Source organism: Poromitra crassiceps, assembly GCF_964638095.1.
Source record: "Poromitra crassiceps genome assembly, chromosome: 11".
Lineage (NCBI taxonomy): Eukaryota > Metazoa > Chordata > Actinopteri > Beryciformes > Melamphaidae > Poromitra > Poromitra crassiceps.
Window position 1 is genome coordinate 36,924,832 of NC_139643.1, and position 21,413 is coordinate 36,946,244.

At 45.3% G+C, this 21,413-nt stretch overlaps 1 protein-coding gene across 1 annotated transcript; it reads right to left on the reverse strand.

Annotated features, from left to right (window-relative positions):
• Positions 1 to 7,396: 7,396 nt before the first annotated feature.
• Positions 7,397 to 20,889, reverse strand: ppp1r18 (protein phosphatase 1, regulatory subunit 18). Its single transcript, XM_083646006.1, has 3 exons — positions 20,867 to 20,889; positions 15,936 to 20,136; positions 7,397 to 9,093 (listed from the first exon to the last, which is right to left on the reverse strand). The coding sequence occupies exons 2-3, from the start codon at positions 20,067 to 20,069 to the stop codon at positions 8,818 to 8,820; spliced, it is 4,410 nt and encodes a 1,469-aa protein (XP_083502132.1). The 5' UTR covers positions 20,070 to 20,136; positions 20,867 to 20,889; the 3' UTR covers positions 7,397 to 8,817.
• Between the last annotated feature and the right edge of the window lie 524 nt (positions 20,890 to 21,413).

A 21,413-nucleotide genomic window follows, 5' to 3' on the forward strand; every position in this document is an offset into this window, starting at 1 on the left:
CCACTGGTGGATGTATTGCTTAATAACATGATACCAACGTGAAAGACGCATGGAAGTATGTGGGCAGTGACGATTACACCGTTTGAAACGGACGCCCTTATTTACGGATGAAAATGGAGTATAATTGGGCCTTAAGCCTCACCCTTGGTATCTGTGATCTGTGGAGATACCTGACAATCATCCATCAGGACACCCCTATGGCCTCCAAGGTCACGGGATGAGTGAGTGAGCCAGTGAGCTCTAGTGACCAAGGGTCCCTCAGACAAAAAAAAGGTCTGTGGTTTAAAGAGTCTCTTCTTCTTTGATATGATGATGGTAGAAAACCCTAACTTTAAAAATACAACAGATGAATGAAACAAGATGAAAACTCTTTTCAGAATTATTTATTAGATTTTTCTCTTGAAACCAGCTTCTTCAACCATAATAGAAAAAAAATAATTGGAAAAGAATGAGCATAATTCACATATTCTTTAACCAAATAAAAATATTAATTAACAAACAAAAATATAATATCATGAACATTAATTAGGTCTACATAATATGACCACTGGGTTGGTAAGCATGACTGGAAACAAATTTGCATTAGAGAACAAGACTTACTCTTATTACCCAGAAACCAGTTTATGAAATGTTCCAAGACTAGCGGCGTGTGGTCTAATTTCCCAAACTTAAATTAATGGTTATAGAGGTTGGCAATAACAACAGTGGTATATTCTTAATAGATGTTAAAGCGAGGCAATACAAATGTAACTGACAGTGGTAAGATAGCCTATCAACAGCAGAGCAGACAAACTATTTTACATTAGTTTGATGGCATAATTAAGGCATGCATAGCACTGCCAACCTGCAGTCTAGATTTATGAAAACACGGCTACCATATCTAAAACTATTTTTCAGTCAAACTGGGGAGGCACTTTTCAGAACTCAATGTCAATAACGTTACATGTTGCACTTGGATATATCGCTTGCTTGCTGTAACAGTGGAAAATATTTAATATTTGACTAAAATAATGACTAATGAGTTAATCTGACGACGTAGCTAGTACCAACAGCAGGGCTGAGGCTGGACATTAACGGCTACCCAGTTGCCCTGGGCAACTATTTTAAAATAAAACATTTCTTGGCCTTTGGTTGCTTCAGTGGCAGCCACGTTTTAACATGTAAAAAATAAGGACAGTAAACAGAAAAACATGCACCCCAAAATAAATATGTTTCTAATATTCCTAAAACCCAAAATCGATCTTAATAAGGTGAGATCACACACACGGACTCCCTCTCCCTCTCTCATCTCCCCGACTCAGCCCTGCTTGTTCAGAGCGACTCTGCAGTAGTTCGGTGAAACGCTGTCCAGACTGAGACAATAATATGGACTGTCTATAAGCCTTAAGTTTTCACGAGGACATACATGTAAGCTGTGTCTGTGATACTTATGTTGTGAATAATTCTACTTGAATAGACCTTCTTACTTCATATTCTACCTCATTCTGTTATGTTGTTCATTTAGCATAGCCTACTTGCAGACGGTCTTGCTCAATTGACTGATGGTTCAAGTACCTTACCTTATTATCAGTGCTGTTCTGCTATTCATGCTAATGTAGGATGATGTAGGCTAATGTTGGTTAATTATTGTGTGCTAATGATAGTAGCCTAATTCTGCATCACTTTATTGGTGTGTATAGACCAGTGTTGGGGGTAACTCATTACAAAAGTAACATAGGCTACTACATGTAATATATTACTTTTAGAAGTAACTCAGTAATATAACTTATTACTTATAGGATTTCAGTAATATTATACCAGTTACTTTGTCAAGTAACTCAAGTTACAAATTGAGTTACTTTTTTTAATCAAAGCACATATTTAAATAAAGATACAATCATTTCCTAATCAAACTGTGTTTTTATGCAAACCCCCCCCCCCACTATAGATGACAATAACAAAGGAAAAGAATACAATTTAGAATTTTGGATTGTTTACACTGACTTGAAGATGGTTTAAATTCTTTTTCGGGATGGTTCTGGGGCAGCGATGTCATTCTGCTGCTGCTGTTATTTTTGTAAAAGTAATGCAAAAGTAGTGTAATAAGTAACAAGTTACTCTACACAGAAAGCAATATTGTAAAGTAACTTATTACTTTCAAATGGATGTAACTAGTAATATGTAGTATATTACATTTTGAAAGTAACTTGCCCAACACTGGTATAGACATAGTATAGACCGGACCCCCAGGGGGGTCGCGGGACACCGCTGGGGGGGTCGCGAGATGATTTCCAGAATGTGTGAAATTGGCCTATAGAATATGTGAACTACAAAATGTGTGAGATACACTTTAAAAACTATTAAAAGGAGCACATTTTAACCCTATTTGTTTGTTTTGTTTACGAAATGTGCACCGTTTGTATGCTTCAATCACCTAGATAGAGGGGGGTTGTGAGCCTCTGGCACCGTTATTTTGCGGGACACAGCCTGTCTGTTTCAATTTTTGTCCCACTGATGATGTCACAATGTCTATGACATCATCAGTGATGTCATCAGTAATGACATCATCAGTGATGTCATCAGTATTGACATCATTATTGACCAAAATTATCTTATGACATCACTGATGTCATAGGTACTGATGATGTCATAGGCATTGGGACATCATCAGTGACAGTGATGTCAACAGTGATGTGAAGTTGAGCAATTGTGCGCTGCGCATGCCAATAGAGCAGGCGAGGCCATGCAGCAGCCGAACTGCGGGCAAAGCTGCGTAGTGGGCGAGCTAGGGTGAGCCTAGGGTTTCGGCCCGATACCCTAGTAGTAGTTGAAATATTTATTACTCTCCCTCCCTCCCTATTAAACTGTCATATTTATATTTGGAATTACATTAAACTCAAGACCATTCACGTCAGGACAGACCTCTGTAGACCGCTAATGTGAAGCGTGCACTCCGGGAAATGCTGAAGTTTTGTTTACTTAGCCTCACGTTGAAACTAGTGTTTACATAGCTGTGTTTACTTTGTTCACGGAGTCGGAGACACGCTTTGTGAAGAGAAAGAGATACGAGATGACAAGAAAAAAAGAAAGAGAAGATGGTAAGAGCAGGTAGGCTATCACTGTCCCTGATTCCTGAGGGTAAATTGAGTAATGCTGCAGAGGAGAATATACTCTTAATATATATACATAATAATGACATCACAACAGTATAATCCTAATGTTAATTTAAAATTAAATATTCCTCTAAATATGGCTAAAAGTCCAAAAAACATCAAATTTTCTGCGGCGCAGCACCGAGACGAGAGTCCCTTCCTCATAGCATCCCCTACTTATAAGGACTTCCAGCGCGGCTGAAAAGATACTTATTCCAATTCTCATTCCCATTCCAAGGAGTGGGTCGCCTCCTGCCACAGTAAACACAGTGTGATTGACTGATAGGACAACCAGTCCGACAGTCCAGCCGCAGCAGGTCTCTGCCAAGAGGGTAGGTGCTGCCGGTGGTGACCTGAATTCTGTTGTTTGAGAGGGCTTGAAGGTTTTGGATAAGCTCGGTGAGGGGCAGCTGTCCCTCCCTACGCTGGACGATTCTATCCTGACGGGGATCCAGAATACGCAAGTGTCTCAGATTCTGCATTTGGTGAAGGCGTAAGAAATCTTCCTCTGTTACAGGATGAAAACGAAGGTTAAGGCTTCTGAGCTTTGGAAAGCGTTCTGGGATTTGACCAGTGCGAGCTCCCAAAGATGAGAAGGAGACTGTAGCGTCCAAATGAAGGTGGAGGAGATCTGGAACAGACAGTGCTAGGCATCCCAGGTCTGCATCTTCAAACTGGCCAGTGTGAACCAGGGTTAGACTTGTCACTGTGGCTGGAATGACCATTCCATACATATGAATTTGCGGACCGTGGAAAACAGTGAGGGTGGTCAGTTGATGGAGGTCACTCAACCATGTGTGCAAGCGGCAAAGTCCATCACCCCTTTTCATGAAGTTCTTGTATAACACAGCAAGAGTCTGTAGGTTCGGGAAGAGCCTCATGATGTTTTCTGGCAGCAAAGATTCTCCATAGTCAACAAGCTCCAGACTGGTCAAGGCTGCAGCAGATCCTCCTGGGGGAAAGCAAGCAGAGTGCAGAAAACGATCTGCAGGACCCATAGACCATGAGAGATGCTTCAGCTGAGGCAAACCGGTAATGATGGAGTGGAACATCTGAACTGGGTCTCCATCACCAAATTCCACCCATTTGTTTCCAATTTGATGGGAAATTGTAAGAGATTTTTTTTGATGACAAACCAGAGATGTCAGGTTGGTAAACTGTTTGAGAGCTGCAATCATGGTCTGTTCTGCTGGACAGGGAAATTGAACATTGCATAATCTGAGGTGAGTAAGCTGCTGGGGTTGAGCTGCAATGAAGCCATCTATCAAAACAGGGCAGCACCTGCTCCTAACAGCCAGACGCTTTAAATTTGGGAATGTCTGTCGTAAGCCGTTTTCATCCATGATCCATGGTTGTAAGTTGTGCAGATTCGGCGACTTGCATCCCATTCGGTCAAAGTCACATTCAGAGTCTTGGTCCACCACGAATGTAGTGCATGGATCTATTATATTAGTTAGAGCTGGAAGCGACAGGGCGATCTGTGTCCAGTGCTCAGCTTCGCTGCTGTGAAGCACCACACTAGCGATTTTCCTGCGGCGAAGAGTGGCCCAGAATTCACTGTTATAACGTTCACTGTTATAACGCCGGCCACCTTGCAAATGTAGAACCACCACGCTGTCCTTCCAAAGAGACGGGTGGTCAGCAAGGTTCTTGAAATTCTTGCAGCATGTACGGACACTGTACCTGTCCGCCTCTGAGAGATATTCAAACACGTGGAGCCATACTTCTGGGGGAAGCTGTAGCGGCTCCTGCTCCATTTCCTTGCGACGCTAAATGATGTCAGCTAGTGTGACAGAGGTGTTGGTTGAATGAGCCCAAGCTTAAGACCTCCTATTATCCTTAAGTTGCTGGTTATTTGAATGGATGTACATTCACCACAGATAGTCCGGTAAGATGATGTCCTCAAAATGGGATTTTGTTACACACAGATGCAAGCCACTCTCTGTTCTTCAGAACAATATTGTGAATTGGGATGTGTGGTTTCTGCAACATATAATGACATCAATAACAAGCATTAATTATCACACAATGCAATGCATCCACAGTAAGCGCCACATCATCACTACAGAACCACATCTAACATAAAGTAGGCTATAATTTGACTGATGCATTCATCAATAACAGCATTATTAGCATTCATCAATAAAGTAATATTAAGCTAACAGAAAACAATTGTGGATTATGAAATTACAATTAGCTATAGCCTAGTTGACACCTAAGAGAGTAAATCAACCTGACAAAGGTCATGAATCTAAAACCTGCATGAAATATCAGTAGTAGTAGCCTAGTATGAAACTTACAGTCTCATGGACGCACAAATCTTTCAGTCCACAATGAGTCCAGGATGAAAGAACAGAAAATAAATTAATATTCTGCCAACAGAGACACGGTGTTGATGGAGAGAAATGTCAGCCACACACTGACTGCAACGGAGCAATAACTGAAACTAAATGTGTAGTGCCCTTCCCTGATTGGCCGAGGCCTTCATTGGCATTTCCCCAGAAATGAAACCTAAACACAAGAAATGAAACTCAAAGCAGGTCATCGATGTCCGTCCGCACGGGGCGCTCAAAGAGGGATTCTTTCGGCCAGTGATGTGATTTCAAGCAAGACGGCCCAACTTCAACTCACTTCCTGTCATTTTGTCACGTGGGTTTTGCCCATGGTTTTCCACGGACACGCCCACGGAATTGGCGGAGCCTGCGGTGATGGCGGTGACCCATCTACAGTAATATATCATCTATGCTACTACGTACTCTACTTCTGATTGGCTTATCCTGGTATTTCCTTGACTTCTTCTTCTGTTCGATTTCATGCGGTTTTATGCCGGTTGGCATCCTTAATAGTGCATTACCGCCACCTACTGTATTATAACAGCTTCACACTTTAAAATGCTATAATAATTTAGATACAGATCCTTGTCCACCCAAATTGCTCCCCTTCACCCAATTGTCCATTATGTAATCCAGTTGTCTATGCCGATGCAAACACCTCCTTCAGGATATTGTTCACCTCCTTTCCTGAAACGTCCTCAATGTTTAAAAAATTTTCTGGCAGCATCCAGCACCATTTTGATTCTCTCTGATTTTAGCCTGGGTAAACCCATCCCCCACGTGACCTGCTCTCAGACTGTTCTCAGTCACTATGTGCTAGTGACTGGGAACTGAGAGAGCAGGTCACGTGGGGGCTGGGTTTACCTAGGCTACTCTGATTTTCCCTCCAGCTCCAGAGCACAGTTGATCACAAAGGCAATGAAAGCCACAAAACCTTTTTTTATCCACACTGATGTTTTTGTCAGATCCACTCTTCTGCTCCGATTCATTTTGCACTTCCACATTTTCTTTTCAGAATCAGAATCAGAATAACTTTTATTGCCACAGTATGCAAGTTACATATGAGGAATTTGTCTTTATAGTGTCTGTATGCAGCGTAGCAGTCAGGTCAATATGTAGCCTAGGCCTACAGAGCTGAAGTAGGAAAGATAACTAAAGACAATCACAATTGCAAGTGCAATCAAATCAAATGTATACGTATAGAATACATGCGTGGAGGAGTGTTCTGTGGATATTTCTGTGGATATTTCTCTCCATGCATTTAACAGCCTCAGCATAATGACACTCCTTTCTCCTGTCTGATCCTGCTCACTTTGATCTCCTTCATCCTATGTGGACACTGAGCTGACCCTGTGTTGTGACTCCCCTGACAGTGCAGACATTTTGCCTTCTCTTTACACGTCTCCCTACTGCAGTCGTCTCCAACACACTCTACACATTAATTGCTATGGTATTGGTCTCGAAATTGACTTTTGCAGTAGTTTTGCGGTCTTGGTCGAACCCCACCCCACCGGTCTTGGTCTCGAATCGGACTCAATTCGCCAATGACTCGATCTGGACTTGGACTCGACCAAGGCGGACTCGACTACAGCCCTGCTTCCAAGTTGAGAAGATAAGTGAATAGTAGTAGGCTAAATCAATTTGAAATAGGCCTACACAAAATACAAGGTCTTATCTTATGTTTCCCTGTCCAGCCAAATACAAATTACAAAATACACAAATGCATTTGAAATACGTAATTTAAATGCATGTATTTAAAGTACTGCCCATCTCTGAGTGAGTGAGTGAGTGAGTGACCAAGGGTCCCTCAGACAAAAAACAAACAAATTAGGGTCTGTGGTTTGAAGTGTCTCTTCTTCTTTGATATGATGATGGTGGAAAACCCTGACTTTAAAAATACCAACAGACAAATGAAACAAGATGAGAGAAAACTCTTTTCAGAATTATTTATTAGACTTTTCTCTTGAAGCCAGCTTCTTCAACCATAATAGAAAATAATAATAATAATTTGAAAATAATTTGCATAATGCACAATTAAAATATTCATTTACAAACAAAAAATATATATCATGAACATTAGGTCTACATAATATGACCAAAAGTCAGATAAAGGCTGCGATATGAAGACATGAATGAGTGTGAATTGAATTGTTTGTGTTCTCAGCGCATCGTCCTTTCAAATATTTTCTCCATTTCAATAAAACAAAATAATTAAATACAGTAATTTCTATATTTAAAAACATCAAATATACTATGAAATGAACTGTTGCCATAGTTTCTTTGTTTAGCAAAACACCCACAGAGACGAGGTTATTCAAAAGGCTTCAGATAAGAAAAACTCAACTATCTCGATCAACTGATCTTTATATCATCTGCATGGGCAAATCCAGCAGGCACATGAAAGCAGATCATATAAACATCACTGAATCTTTGATGGTGCTGAGGCAGTGCCGCCTTAAAGTTAGAAAATAATTAATATAGAAGAAACTATCAAATATTTTAGCTAAAATATAACATTTTAAAATGTATTCCATCATCTTGCATAGATAAGTGATCATTCAGCACCCAACTGACCTGAGGATCAAAATAAAACTCTTTCACATTTTTTTTACAATATGTACCATACTTTATATTCACATTTGTTCTCAGTTTCCCACTCTAAAAATAAACCTAAGCGAGATTTTCCACAGTAAACACCATTGTGTTCCTTTTATCAACTGCATACACCATACACCACATATTTATCGTACAACACTCTTTCTCCCTGCTGCTACAACAAAATTACAAACATTCATCGACAAGTCAAACAAAACAATATATATTAGAAAATAACATGTTGCTCAAAAAAAATGGCGGCGATCTTGTCACATGGGCAATTTGGCGAGGTGACTGGCTTCTACCGAGGGCAAGACTCATCTGCAAGACAGAGAGACGGAGATGGAATGTAAATGCGGCAAATCTAGGATTTCTTTGGGCTGACTCCGTTTTCCAATCAGCAACCATGGCGTTTATCGCTCAGTGAAAAGCAGAAATGCAACCTCATAACGTTCCATTCGCTCTCCAATAAGACATTTTAGCTGAGTTTTTACAATTTGTGTTGCTGCATTTGAAACAGACGTCACCTGACATTCTTACTACAGTAGCTACAGTATACTGTTAGCTTGGTTTGCTGAGGAGCAGGTTTGTATTTTTCAAGTAAAGTTGGCACTCCAGTCTCCTTTGGTGTCTGATTCGTTTTCCATGTAGCACAGTGAAGATTAAACAGCACAGAAACAGACATAGACCGGTTTGCAGGAGAGCAGATTTGTCCGCTCAGCTGCTGGGAAACAACAACGGGTGTGCTGACAAATCCACTACACGTTGTGTTTTTTAAGAAGGGGGTGGCACTGACCCACTCTCAGCACTCGGCACGTCGCTGTCCCCACATTCCTGGCGCCCTTGGCCACCGTCACCCCTCGCTGCTGCTGCTCCTCCTCCTCCTCCTCTTCCTCCCCCAGGTCGTGCGGGGAGGGGGTGCGGGCCAGCATGGAGGTCAGGTCGTGTGGGTAGGGGGTACAGGCCAGCATGGAGCTCTCCGATGGATACTCGCACACCTGCTCCAGCTGCACCTCGTTGAAACACACCTTCCCCTGTAGAGAGAGAGGAGAAGGGCTTGAGAGTCCTGAGAGGTACAAAAATGAACACTTAGGCCAGGGATACTCGACTTGCTTTGCCCGGGGGCCACTTTCGTGAAATGATAGAAGGCCAGGGGCCAGTTAATAAACAAACAATATACATTTTTCTGTAGCGGATTGTAGGTTTTTGGGGTGTCAGCCAGAGTTTAGTCTGACAATCTTGTGCACACCGGATAGTTAGTTAGGTTAAGTTAGTTATGTTAAGTAGGCTACATACATAAGTGCCTGGGTAGCGAGCAGACGGCAGTATTTGACAATTTAGCAGCTAAATCATAGATTATTGAAAGATATTCCATATTTCAGACTGAAATGCTATAACAGAAGTGGACTATTGGCCAGAATGACATGAAGATTTGGACACTTTTTCAGCGGGTATCTTGCATGCGTCTGTCTCAGGTGCACTGTAAAAAAAAAAAAAAAAAAAACATCGCGGGCCACACAGGGGGCGCCCGCGGGCCACATGCGGCCCGCGGGCGCCAAGTTGAGTATCACTGACTTAGGCCATGTTCACATTACAGGCAAATCCGATTTGCTGCTAAAGTCATTATCTTGATTGGTTTCCCAAATCTGATTTGGGAGTGTGTCCGCACTGCCACAAATCTGATTTGGGCAAGTGTTCAATCGGATCTGTGTGTCCAGATACAATCAGCCAATGAGCAAACATACAATGTTTCTGGCCGTGTTTGCATGTCTGCTCTCTGCTTTTCAAGTCCCCGCCCCCTGCAAAAGACACTCTCAAATCTGATTTGGGTGATCAGCGCGTCCACACTGAAGTCACATCAGTCGAAAGCAGATTGGAAACTACCTCCATATGTGGTTTGGGACAAGTGAAGTGACACACATCAGACTTGGAGTGTCCAGACTCATAAAACCAATCTGGATAGAATCATTATTAGGTCATTAAAGTTCACAAATCGGATTTGGCCTCCTAGTCTGAACATGGCCTTAGATATGTAGCGTTTCTAGTGGAGTGCTCATCATAAGAACAAGTTTGCCTGCTTTTTTTGGTCCATATTTGCACCTGAACAAGGTTAGGATGAGTGTTTTATACTCGGTTTGGTTGTGAGTAGGGAGACAATACCTCAACTGGAAGGCCCAAGTTTAAGACTATGCTGCAGACTGCAGAGTCTCACATGGATTGATTACTGTCTGTGACTGAAGGCAATTCTGTGCAAGAAGAGACAAAGTCAGTTTTCGAAAGGGGCACCACACCCAAAAACCATGCTGACTGATTGATGATCTTCTCAGCTATATTCCAAAACTATAAACACTGCTGTAAAAATAGGTTTGAGAGATATCAAGACTTTGACATGTGTGAATGTCTCCTCTATAGTGATGCCACTTTAAAACACGGAATCTCTGAGAAGATGGAAGCAAAGATCGACCAGGAAGACACACATTATTGCATTCTAGATCATATATCTAGAATATCTGAATATCTTTGGGGTATGATTGGCTAAATTCACCCCCGACTCAGTTATATTTAGACATTCAGATGTGAAAGATCGTAAATGCGGTGAGGTGTGTTTCAGTCTGTCTCGGCCTGTCTGCTGTCAATATAATATGAACTGAAAGGCAGCATGGGGCTTACAGTAACACAGCAGAAATACTTGCTCCTAGAAAGATTGGCTGATGTCTGAATGATTGATCAGAGAGAGAGACATCTCATCGCTCATATCAATGTGATGTGTAGCAGTGGAAACAGAAACTGAACTCTACTTGAGTTTGCAGTCTCTGTAATGTCGGAAGGGTAAACCAGGCCCTGTAGTGTTTAGTTTGTCTTTGTCGGGATTGACGGATGTTTGTGTGCAGTTCGTTTACTCAAGGTCAGCTTGGTGTAAACAGCCGGCCTACAGTAAGTCATCAGGAAATAGACCTGGGGGTCAATGTAGCACATTCACAGCGTGTCCTATTATATAGGCCCTTTTCACGGGGGCCATTTTGTGTCGAAAAGGCAGGACAAACACCGGTGCAAGCAAAACACTAATGAGGGTTTCCAACTTCCAATCATGGTCAGAGGTCTAGACATGTAGTAAACACACCCAGAGGTGCTGGTCATGATCTGGATGGAGCTTGACACACACACACACACACACACACGCACGCACGCACGCACGCACACACGCACGCACACACACACACACCATGCCTGCTGCTACATGCGAGTTACCCTGAGAGTGGCTGTCTGGAGAGGTGTGCAGATAAAGAGCATGGCGTGAGAGAGGCAGGGCGACTCATGCTAAAGCACAGGAGGCTAATCCCCCCTGCCTGAACCTGATTAAGCCCGGGCCAGCACAGCGCCCCCTGCCTGAATCTGATTAAGCCCGGGCCAGCACAGCGGGACACCAGAGGCACCGGACGGACAGACAGGGACAGGAGGAGGGAAGGAGATCCCACCATTTTACATCAATTAGCCATTTAAAGCATGTCTAATAGATTAGCCTTTATTGTCTCCCTTAGGAGACATTTGTCTTGGGCATTCGAGAGAACACAGGTGGCGTCGTAGCACACAAACACATACAATATAATCATCTACAGTACATATACAATCAAACTACAATTAACATTCAGTAACACAGATCCATATACACCAAAACATAAACACCAAGAATATTGCAACACACAATTTTGATTATAGACGTCCAGACTAAAATTAGGCTAGGCATTTGAGTCTGGACGTCTATAACCGACGTTGAAATGACGTCTAGTGAGAGTGAGCAATGGTCAAGGAAGGAGAGGTTGTCATAAGCAGGCTAGATGGTGGTACTGTATACTGTCCTGTGTGGTTTTATTCACCACTAATTCACCGTAGCTACTACTTCACTGGTGAGACGGTGCTAATCTTCTCTAGTCCTGTGTTTAAGCTTAAAGGCAATACCGGGATGACTGCCATTAATATCTCTGTTACTTTGTCTTGGTCCAGTAGTCTGAGAAAGACCAAACCATGGGATTGAGACTGGGGAGGGGTGGACAGAGAGCAGGTCAGAGGTCAAAAGTCATAAGAGGAAGATGAGAGAGATAAAGAGGAAGAGGAGTAGAGCACAACCAAGTCACCCCCCTCTGTGCGATGATGGCGCGACTTGGGGTGGGGGGGTTGGGGGGGGGGGGGCAGCGTGACGTCAAACGGCCTCAAGGGCAACAACGTGAGAGCAACAGGTGGTCAGAGAGTCACCGGTCACAGAGCGGTCACTCACCGCAGCTTGAGATGATACAGGGAGCATTAGACCACTAGATTGCAGCCCTGAAAGTAAAACAAGAGATTATGGAGGCACCCCCCCCCCCCCCCTATATTCAATTTGGGGAGTTGGCAATACTGAGATTAATTTAGGTGAATAAGTGTTTATTCATTTATACCTTAGTGCAGTGATACTCAACTTGCGGCCCGAGATGGAATTGCAAAAGATTATTATTATTATTTGTTTTACAGTGCACCTGAACGCAACATGCAAGATACCCGCTGAATAAGTGTCCAAATGTTCATGTCATTCTGGCCAATACTCCACTTCTGTTATAGCATTTCAGTCTGGAATATGGAATATCTTTCAATAATCTATGATTTAGCTGCTGAATTGTCAAATACCGCCGTCTGCTCGCTAGACAGGCACTTATGTATGTACTTAACCTAACTAACTTAACCTAACTAACTATCCGGTGTGCACAACATTGTAAGACTAAACTCCGGCTGACACCCCAGAAACCTACAATCCTCTACAGAAAAATGTATATTGTTTGTTTATCAACTGGCCCCTCGCCTTCTATCATTTCACGAAAGTGGCCCCCGGGCAAAGCAAGTTGAGTATCCCTGCCTTAGTGGATCAGTTGAGCAATTTCTATACAGTGAGGCGCACAATAATAATATAATTGTCTCCGCGTGATGACGTGGTTTCACAGCATCGACTCGTGTTTCCCAGTGGCAAAATGTTACTGTCGTGACAGCCTCTTCTCTCATTAGACTCAGCCACATGCATGTCAGTTCCTTGTGGCGGCCGACTCGTCTCGTTTATGTGAGGAAGTTTGAAAGAGGAAGTGAGAGACGATAGGCAGTGCACGAGAGCAACAGATCAACAGATCTCTGTCACAGGGACTTTCTGCAAACGGGGGACGTTTAGCTTGCCTCCATTGCTCTCGGTATGACTGTCAATATCTTTTCTCTCTCTCTCTCCCACTCTGTCTTGGTAGGCTACGTTTGACCTCCACTCTCATGTTTATATAGCTCTCTGTCTCTCTGTCTATCTGTGTCTCTGTGTCTCTGTGTCTCTGTCTCTCTGTCTCTCAGTCTCTCTGTGTCTCTGTCTCTCAGTCTCTCTGTGTCTCTGTCTCTGTGTCTCTGTCTCTCTGTGTCTCTGTCTCTCTGTGTCTCTATGTCTCTGTCTCTCTGTGTCTCTGTCTCTGTCTCTCTGTGTCTGTCTCTCTGTGTCTGTCTCTCTGTGTCTCTGTCTCTATGTCTCTGTGTCTCTGTGTCTCTGTACCTCTGTGTCTCTATGTCTCTGTCTCTCTGTGTCTCTGTCTCTCTGTGTCTGTCTCTCTGTGTCTCTGTCTCTCTGTGTCTCTGTGTCTCTGTCTCTCTGTGTCTCTGTCTCTCTGTGTCTCTGTCTCGCCCACGTCAGACGAGTCAAAAGAGCCTGTGGTGTCATACACAACAGGCGGTACACGGTGGAAGGTCAGCGCAGTTAAAACGAGTTTCTGCCAAGACTCCGGCCTAACGAGCAAAACCCACGGCCAACGACATACAAAGAGAGGTCTGTTTAACGGGCGGCGACCTGACTCAACAAAGATGGCAGAATTTGTCAGAGGGAACAAGGAAGCATACTGCAATGTTGTGTGTGTGCTCATCTGAGTGTACAGACAGACAGACAGACAGACTGACTAACTGTACATGGTCGGATCTGACTGTACAGACAATCAGACAGACAGACTGACTGACAGACAGACTGACTGACTGACTGACTGTACATGGTCAGATAGGGAAAATAACTGTTTAAAGAGCTTCAAATAGAGAGCTTTAAATGGAGAAAATATAATAAAAGGAATTACAGGACATCGCTTCTAATAGGGAGTTTGGGGAAGTGAAACAAAAAAGAAATACAGAAATACAGACAGACAGACAGACAGACTGACTGATTGATTGATTGATTGATTGATTGATTGATTGATTGATTCAACCTCATTTACACTAGGGATTGTGCGGTGAGAGTCAGACAGTTTAGTTCTGCTCTGCGGAGCAACTTTGTTGGCCAACGTTGCCCTGATTACATAAGACTCACGTCTAATCAGACAAGGATTAGATTCATGCGAATTAAAAAGGGGAAACGTAAACGGGGAAAGTAATTGTGTCATTGTGACTCTAATGGGATACATTTGTAGTTTGAGTCTACACCACTAAAAACGGAATCAAATACCATTGTGTCCTTGCATGTAATTCACAAACAGACACACACAAGCTTGTTTGTTTGGCAGACAGACAGACAGACGGAAAAAGTAAAGGAGGAAGGTGGCGATGATGACAAGCTGTCTGTGGTTTCCTATTCAACTCTGTCTCCACTGAATGCCTGCAATATTGCTGTAAAATGTCTACAAATGTTTGTGCAAACTTGGATACCATTTTAAATTGTATTACTACTTTTATATTACTCTTATATTCATATCTTATTCTAACTGGCTTATTTGTAAGTGGGAAGGTATTGCAAACTAGCAAACAGCTGAAATGATTGTGATACAATAATGCAATAAGCAGTTGGTTTCACTGTGATTTATTTCGGGTGCATCATGTGCCGTTCTAAAAATAAACCGTTATACACAACAGTACGTTTTGACTGTCATTGCTCATTGCCTGAACGTGAACAGTGAAGGTGTAGACCGAATCAAACGCCCCCCTGCTGAATTAGACAGCAGAAGTCAATGCCAGTCAAGCACATCACTCCAGTGTTGGTAAGGATTTCACGGCTAAGAATCAAGATGTCGTGCGTGATAAGGCTTTAACAGGCTTAGGTCAGTCTGTGTGGGAGGGACCTTGAGGTAACATCGGGGGTTAGGGGGTTGGACAGAGAAATGGGGGGGAGACCTGGGAGTGTCCGTCCTCTTTCATTTTATTTCACTTTCATTTCAACTGGAATGTAGACTAGCAATCAAGCACGCTTGACTAAGTCTATTCCAGTTGTTATAGTCACTGTTGTTAGTCACATGTAATCAAAGAAACCCATATCTGTCCATAACCCTAACCCAGTCTCTTTTTGTTGTTGGTGTCACTGCTTTAAACATAGGTAGGAGGTCAAAATTAACTCAGAATCAAAAATGGAAGGTCTGTTGCTCTTCTGCTTTATATTGTATCTGTTGATGTGAAATACACTACATTACACTGTCAGTGTGTGAAGAATCAAACAAAAACCTACTTCAATTCACATTTACCACACTAACTTGGGGCAGTGGTGGCCTAAAGGTTAGAGAAGCGAGCTTGTGACCGGAAGGTCGTCTGTTCAATCCCCGGGAGCGGCAGGATAAATCTTGGGTGATGAAAGTGAAAAGGCAGCGCTTGCCCCTCCCTCATTACCACCCCTGGGGTGCCCTTGAGTAAGGCCCTTAATCCCAACTGCTCCAGTGGAGCTGATCAGTGACCAACAGATCAGACTGTGGTTGTACTGGTCAGCTTCCAGGTATGAATGTGTGTCTGAATGTGTACAGGGCACTCCTGAAGAAGAGAGCATTGCTCTCAGTGAGACTCCCCCTGTGTAAATAAAGGTAAAAAAACACACATTTGTGGCTAATACTGTACATCCTGTGAGGCATGTGTTTCCACTCACCCTTTTGGGCATCCCTCCTCTGTTCTTGACCAGACAGGATCTGTCTAAATGCTGATAGCCACCGATCACTTCGATTTCCTCCACCGTGGGAAACCTCTTCTTCTCTGGCTCGGCGACAGGAGAGGTAGTCTTGGTAGCCGGCTGCACTGCTGGGGTCTTGGTAGGCGTCGGCCCCACTGGCGTGGACGCCGCTGCCCCCCTATTTCCCCTTCCTCCGATATGCTTCTTGGGGGTGATTGTAATGGTGGCACCTCTCTTCTTCACCTGCCCCCCAGAGGCACTCCTGATGGAGAAGAGGACGGGCGATGGGGTGGGAGACGGGGAGACGCTGGGAGTCTGGGCAGGAGAGAGGGAGCTTGGGGAGGAGGCCGGGGTGGGTGCGCAGTCCGAGGCTTTCGGAGAATTGTCCGGGGATTGGCTCCTGGGGGTGATGGTGACCACCCTGGACTGGGCTTGTTTGGGCTCGTAAGTTGGAGAGCTCACCCGCTGGGACAACTCTGATATTCTGGGGCTGGATGCTGATGTTTGCTGATCCTTCTGCGTGTCCTTCAGCTGGTGCAGGGTTATCCCTCCTATGGGACTCCACTGCTCTTTCGTCTCTCGCTCCCTCAGCGGAGCACTTTGTCGTGTGCAGCCATCATGTGATGACTTCTCCTCTTCCTGCTCTCTCAGCTGAATGTGCTCTATCTTCTGCTGCACGGCCTGAACCCCGCACAGATCTTCAGCCGACTTTGCCTTGCGCCCCCCGAGTGTCCCGCCGCCCCACAGCTGCCTCACATCAGCTGTCTCCTGATGGCCTGACTCGTGGCGGGACACGTGCGGCTTCACCTTGACGAGGTGCACCGACGGGACGTCCACCACCCTCTCCCTCGTGCACAAGCCCGTCCTCGAGCAGACCGCTTTCAAGTTGTAGATCCGGCTCATGGCGGCGAGCGAGTCGGGGTGAGGCGGAGAGGGGGAGAGAGATAGCGAGGGAGAGAGAGGGGACGTGTATTCCTCCTCCTCGGAGAGTCCGTCGTCTTCCTCCTCCCTTTCTTCCCCACTGCTGTCGTATTCTCTCTGCGAGCCGCTGTGGCGTCTCAGCTCTTGTTCTACATGTTGCAGCAGGTCATCTTCCTCCTCTGATAGTTGGGAACAGTCAGAGAGAACTTCTGCGATGGCGGCGGTGCACCCGCCTGTTACTTCCTCTCCTCTGACGGCTTGTGAGACTGGCAGAGGAACAGGAAGCTGAGGGCTGGCTTTCAACACGCTGACTTCCTGTGTGACGTCAAACACCGTCACAGATGTCTGCGCTGCCGCTGGGCCCTCCTGTCCTCTCTCTGCCTCGATCAGGCTCTTCCTCATATGAGCTGCAGCTTCCGGCTCTCTTTCTATGTCAGTTCCTCTCTCCTCGTCCCTCTCCCCTGGTCTCATCTCCTCGTCCCTGTCCCCTGCTGCAGTTCCTCTCTCCTCGTCCCTGTCCCCTGCTCTCCTCTCCTCCTCCCTGTCCCCTGCTCTCTGGGCAGCCATGACTTCTGCCCTGGCACCTCCATCCTCTGCCCCTGTCCGCATCTTCCTCACCCTCTCCATCTCTCTCTGGCGGATCTTCTCCCGCAGGGACTCGACGCGGCTCAGGGGCTTGCCGACTCTCCAGCTATCCCTCCTCTCCACGCCTCTCTCTCCTTCCCGCTCTGGCCCCTCGACGCCTTGACCGCTTTCCCTCTCCGCTGTTTCCTCTGCAACGTAGAACACAGTCGTGGGGATCTGAATCTCCAGCGGACCCTGGGCGGCCCCCGTAGGTGCAATGCTTTTGGGGGACTTGGGGATAACATTGTGAATGAGGTTCTCTGAGCCATAAATAGGTGCTTCATGTGCCTGCGTGATCTCCTTCTGAGCCCTCTCTTCTCTCTCCTTGCTGTAAACAATTGTTTCTCCTACTCGTTCTATTTTACTGATAAGATCCTCTGTGTGTTGGGACAGTACTGACTGCGTTAGGTCGGGTCTGTGCGGGCCGGTGCCGCTCCGCTCTGTTGCTTTATGGGGTTTGCCCGGCCCATCTGCCACTGTGCAGAGCAGACTAGAGCACTCTGTGAAAGCTGACGTGTGCCTGTAGTGACTCTCAGCAACACAAGGCGGACTGGCTGGATCTACTGATGCAGCAATGACAAAATTCCGCTGCATAGTGTCAGCTGTGATGATGCCTCTCCCAAAGTCCGGCCCGCTTCTTCCGGCTACCTGTGGCTCAGCCTGCCTTGCTCCCTCCCTGGCTTTCTCTGCACTCCGGTCCCTCTCCGATGTTCTCTCGCTGTCTCCTCTCAGTCGCTTCACCTCTCTCTCCATTCTCCCATCCTGCCTGATAGGTAATCTTCTGGCAAAGGAGATTCCCTCTGTGTTTTTGATGGAAGATGCCGTGAAGCCCTCGTCTCCGGCCGTGTCACTTGCCATCTCCGCAGCCCTCTTGTCGACCGGCTCTACTTTCTCGACTGTTGATGCAGAAGTACAAACTTTTGTCCCGGTTCTTGTGTTGCTGTTTGGCCTGGGCTCTCTCTCAGCCTCTGGTCGGCTGTCATTTTTTACGTGTCCGTCTCTGTGCTTCTTTCCAATCCAGTCTTTATCCAAAAACCGAGCTCTCCCCGGTTTGGTTTTCGGCAGGGTCTCCTCCTCTGAGACTTCCCCTTTTGCTACGCCTCCCCAGGGTGCCACCTTCTTCTCTGAATGTGTCCTCTCGATCATTTTCTGGTATCCCTCATCAACCACGCCATTCTCCTTAGCACAAAGGGCTCGGTCGGAGAAGCTGAATGAGCGCTTGGGCACGCCCCTCAGCGGCGTACTCTTCCCATCTGCCCTCCTCTCCTCAGATTGATGCTCCTCTTGACCTTCTGAGTAATTCCTGGTGGCAGGTCCGAGGAAATTGTTTGCACTTTTGGATCGAGATGGAGGCTTGTGGTGCTCTCTGAATTTACTCAGCAGCTGACTAACCCTCCCTCCCTTCTCGACAAACACGCTATCCTCAATCCTGTCCTTACTGTCTTCTTTAATGACCGTTGCTTGGCCCCACGGTCTCTCTTTCTCCTTGACAGTCTCTCTCTCCTTCTCTCTCAGCCAGGCCGGATGTGTTCTGTGCTCCCTGCCCATACTATCCCTTCTTCTGTCCTTGGTGCGCTTCGCCTCTCGCTTATTCTCTCCATCTTCTCTACTGCTCCACTCATCAGACGTCACTGAGGGTTTTATGATCAAGACCTCAGAGGCTCGGATCTCTGTGACGCTCCCTCCTCCAGACAGAATCTCCCTCAGGTCCATCTTCATCGCGATCTTCTCCTGGTGGTCTTCCTCGGGCCTCTCTCGCTCTGTCTCGCTCCGTCTACTACTTTTCCTATCCTGTTCAATGATGATGATATTGTCGGCCCGGATGGTCCGGAGGCAAGGGACCAGGGGAGCAAAGAGGGGGCTAGGGGGGTCTGTGTCTTTCTCCTCCCCCTTCTCCTCTTCTGTCCTCCCTTTCATGGGTTCCCTCTCCCCTTCTTTCACAGCAGCATTAAGGGACTCTCTCCTTTTGCCTCTGTCTCTTTCCCATCCCTGGCTCCTGTCTCTGAACTTCTCTATTTTCATGTCTAAATCTCTCCCGCTTCCCGACTCCCCATCATGACCTTTGGGGCTAGGCCTGTCTTTCTCCCTCTCCTTATCTTTTCCCACTTCGGCTTCTTGCTCACTCCCTCCCTCTTGATAATCCACCTCCGCAGCCTTCTCGCCATCCCGACCTTTCCTCCATCCACTCTGGGTGCGAATGAATGGGTTTTTGTGGACGGGGACAATGGTTTCCACGGACACCTGACTCAGTGCTTTGGTCTTCGCATCCTGCCATTGCCCTGGATCTGGCCTGAGCGATGGTTCACTTGCCAAATGAAATGTTATGGGGCTGTCCGTGTCACTCAGACCATCAGAGGGGGATTTGACATCCGCTGGTAGCTCCCTCTCTTTATTGTCACCCAAACCCTCCTGCTTCGCTTTCCTCCGCTGGATGATCCCTCGCTTCCAGGCAGGCATGCTGGCGAGCTTCGCCTCCTCCTCTTTTTCTCTCCTCTCTCGCTCCTCTCCTCCTCTTCTCTTTCTTTCCAGTAGGAGTAGCTTCCATTCCGGCAAAGAGGAGACAGACATAACAGAGAAAGACGCTATTCTTTGGACGAGATGTTTGCCGTTCCTCTTGAGGCCCTCTGAGATTTCTCTGCAAACAATAAAATAGTGAAATGAGAACAATTCACCCTTAAGTCTGATTTAATTTTCAATTTATCACCCATTGATATTATAGTTTTAGTTTTTTATTAATTCAACAGGTGTAATAAGATAGCTTAACATGCAATAGCAATTTCTATTAAGAAAGCATGGTGCAAATCAACAGCCTATATTATAGACATATATTATAGATAGTAATTGTAGCCTACCTTGCACATGGCCTACCTGTTGCACTGAGCCAAATATAGGCTGCCCTAAACCCTGCACGATTATTGGCCTGCCAGTTTGCACACATGACTGAAAATAATTTGCTGTTTTTCATATAATCTTTACAATATAATATGAAACTAAAACTCACCCGTTATTTCAAAGATGTTTTATATCCGTCTCGGCTTCGATTTTATGGCTGGCATCTCCACTCGACTGTGCGTATTGGCTGTGCGTAATGCGCTCCACTCTCCACCACGACGGAAAATCCCATTTAGTCACTAACAGATTAATCTATGCGGTCAAAACGGAGGGTTTAAAATGTTTACATAACCGAGTCAAATCACGCCGACCTTACAGCGAATCAGCGCATGAATACGCCTCCACCGGCACAGGCTAAATATTTCCAGCTTCGCAGCGGCAGGGCTAATCCGATAATTACATTAAATTCCCTCGGGAGAGTTTAGTAGCACACAGCATATTGTCGGACCTAAGAAAAGGTTTAAAGAACATACCCGTCTGCCCGTCACCAACCCCCTCTCTTCTCATCCCTCCGTCCCGCAGCGCTAATTGGAAAAGAGAGAGAGAGAGAGAGAGAGAGGGGGGGGGGGGGTACTACAGAGCAGAGGGCTGTGGGAGTTAAAGGATAAACTTACTTCCTTCCTATGACATTTAGATTACAAAAAAAGTCATTTCAAAATAAGAAACATAACAGATTAGATTAGATAGGCCTACTTACTTTAATGACCACACACATTGGTCATTGGTGGTGGAATTTCAGTACATTACACTGAAAACAAATTCCACCAGCCTGGCTGTGTGGTCATAAAGTATCTAATATAACCTAATATAATCTAATGGGCTCAAGAAGAACTATACCTATGCCTAATTCAGAAACAGTTAATCAAAATAAATAAATAAAAAAGATGAAAAAGGATTCTGCACACTTAATTCATGCAAAAGTTCACAGTTCGCTTTCGGTCTATGAGACCTTCATCAGAGCATACATCCTGCAAAAAGACAACAAGCAATTAATTTGTCACTTACTGTATATAAAAAGGA

What these genes read in the sequence shown, in the direction of transcription:
- ppp1r18 (XM_083646006.1), bottom strand. Translation starts at nt 20,069, where the DNA reads ATGTCTGTCTCCTCTTTGCCGGAATGGAAGCTACTCCTACTGGAAAGA. An exon ending in GAGGAGGGATGCCCAAAAGG is followed by an intron (nt 9,094 to 15,935) that starts GTGAGTGGAAAC and finishes CTCTCTCTACAG; the next exon opens with GGGAAGGTGTGTTTCAACGA.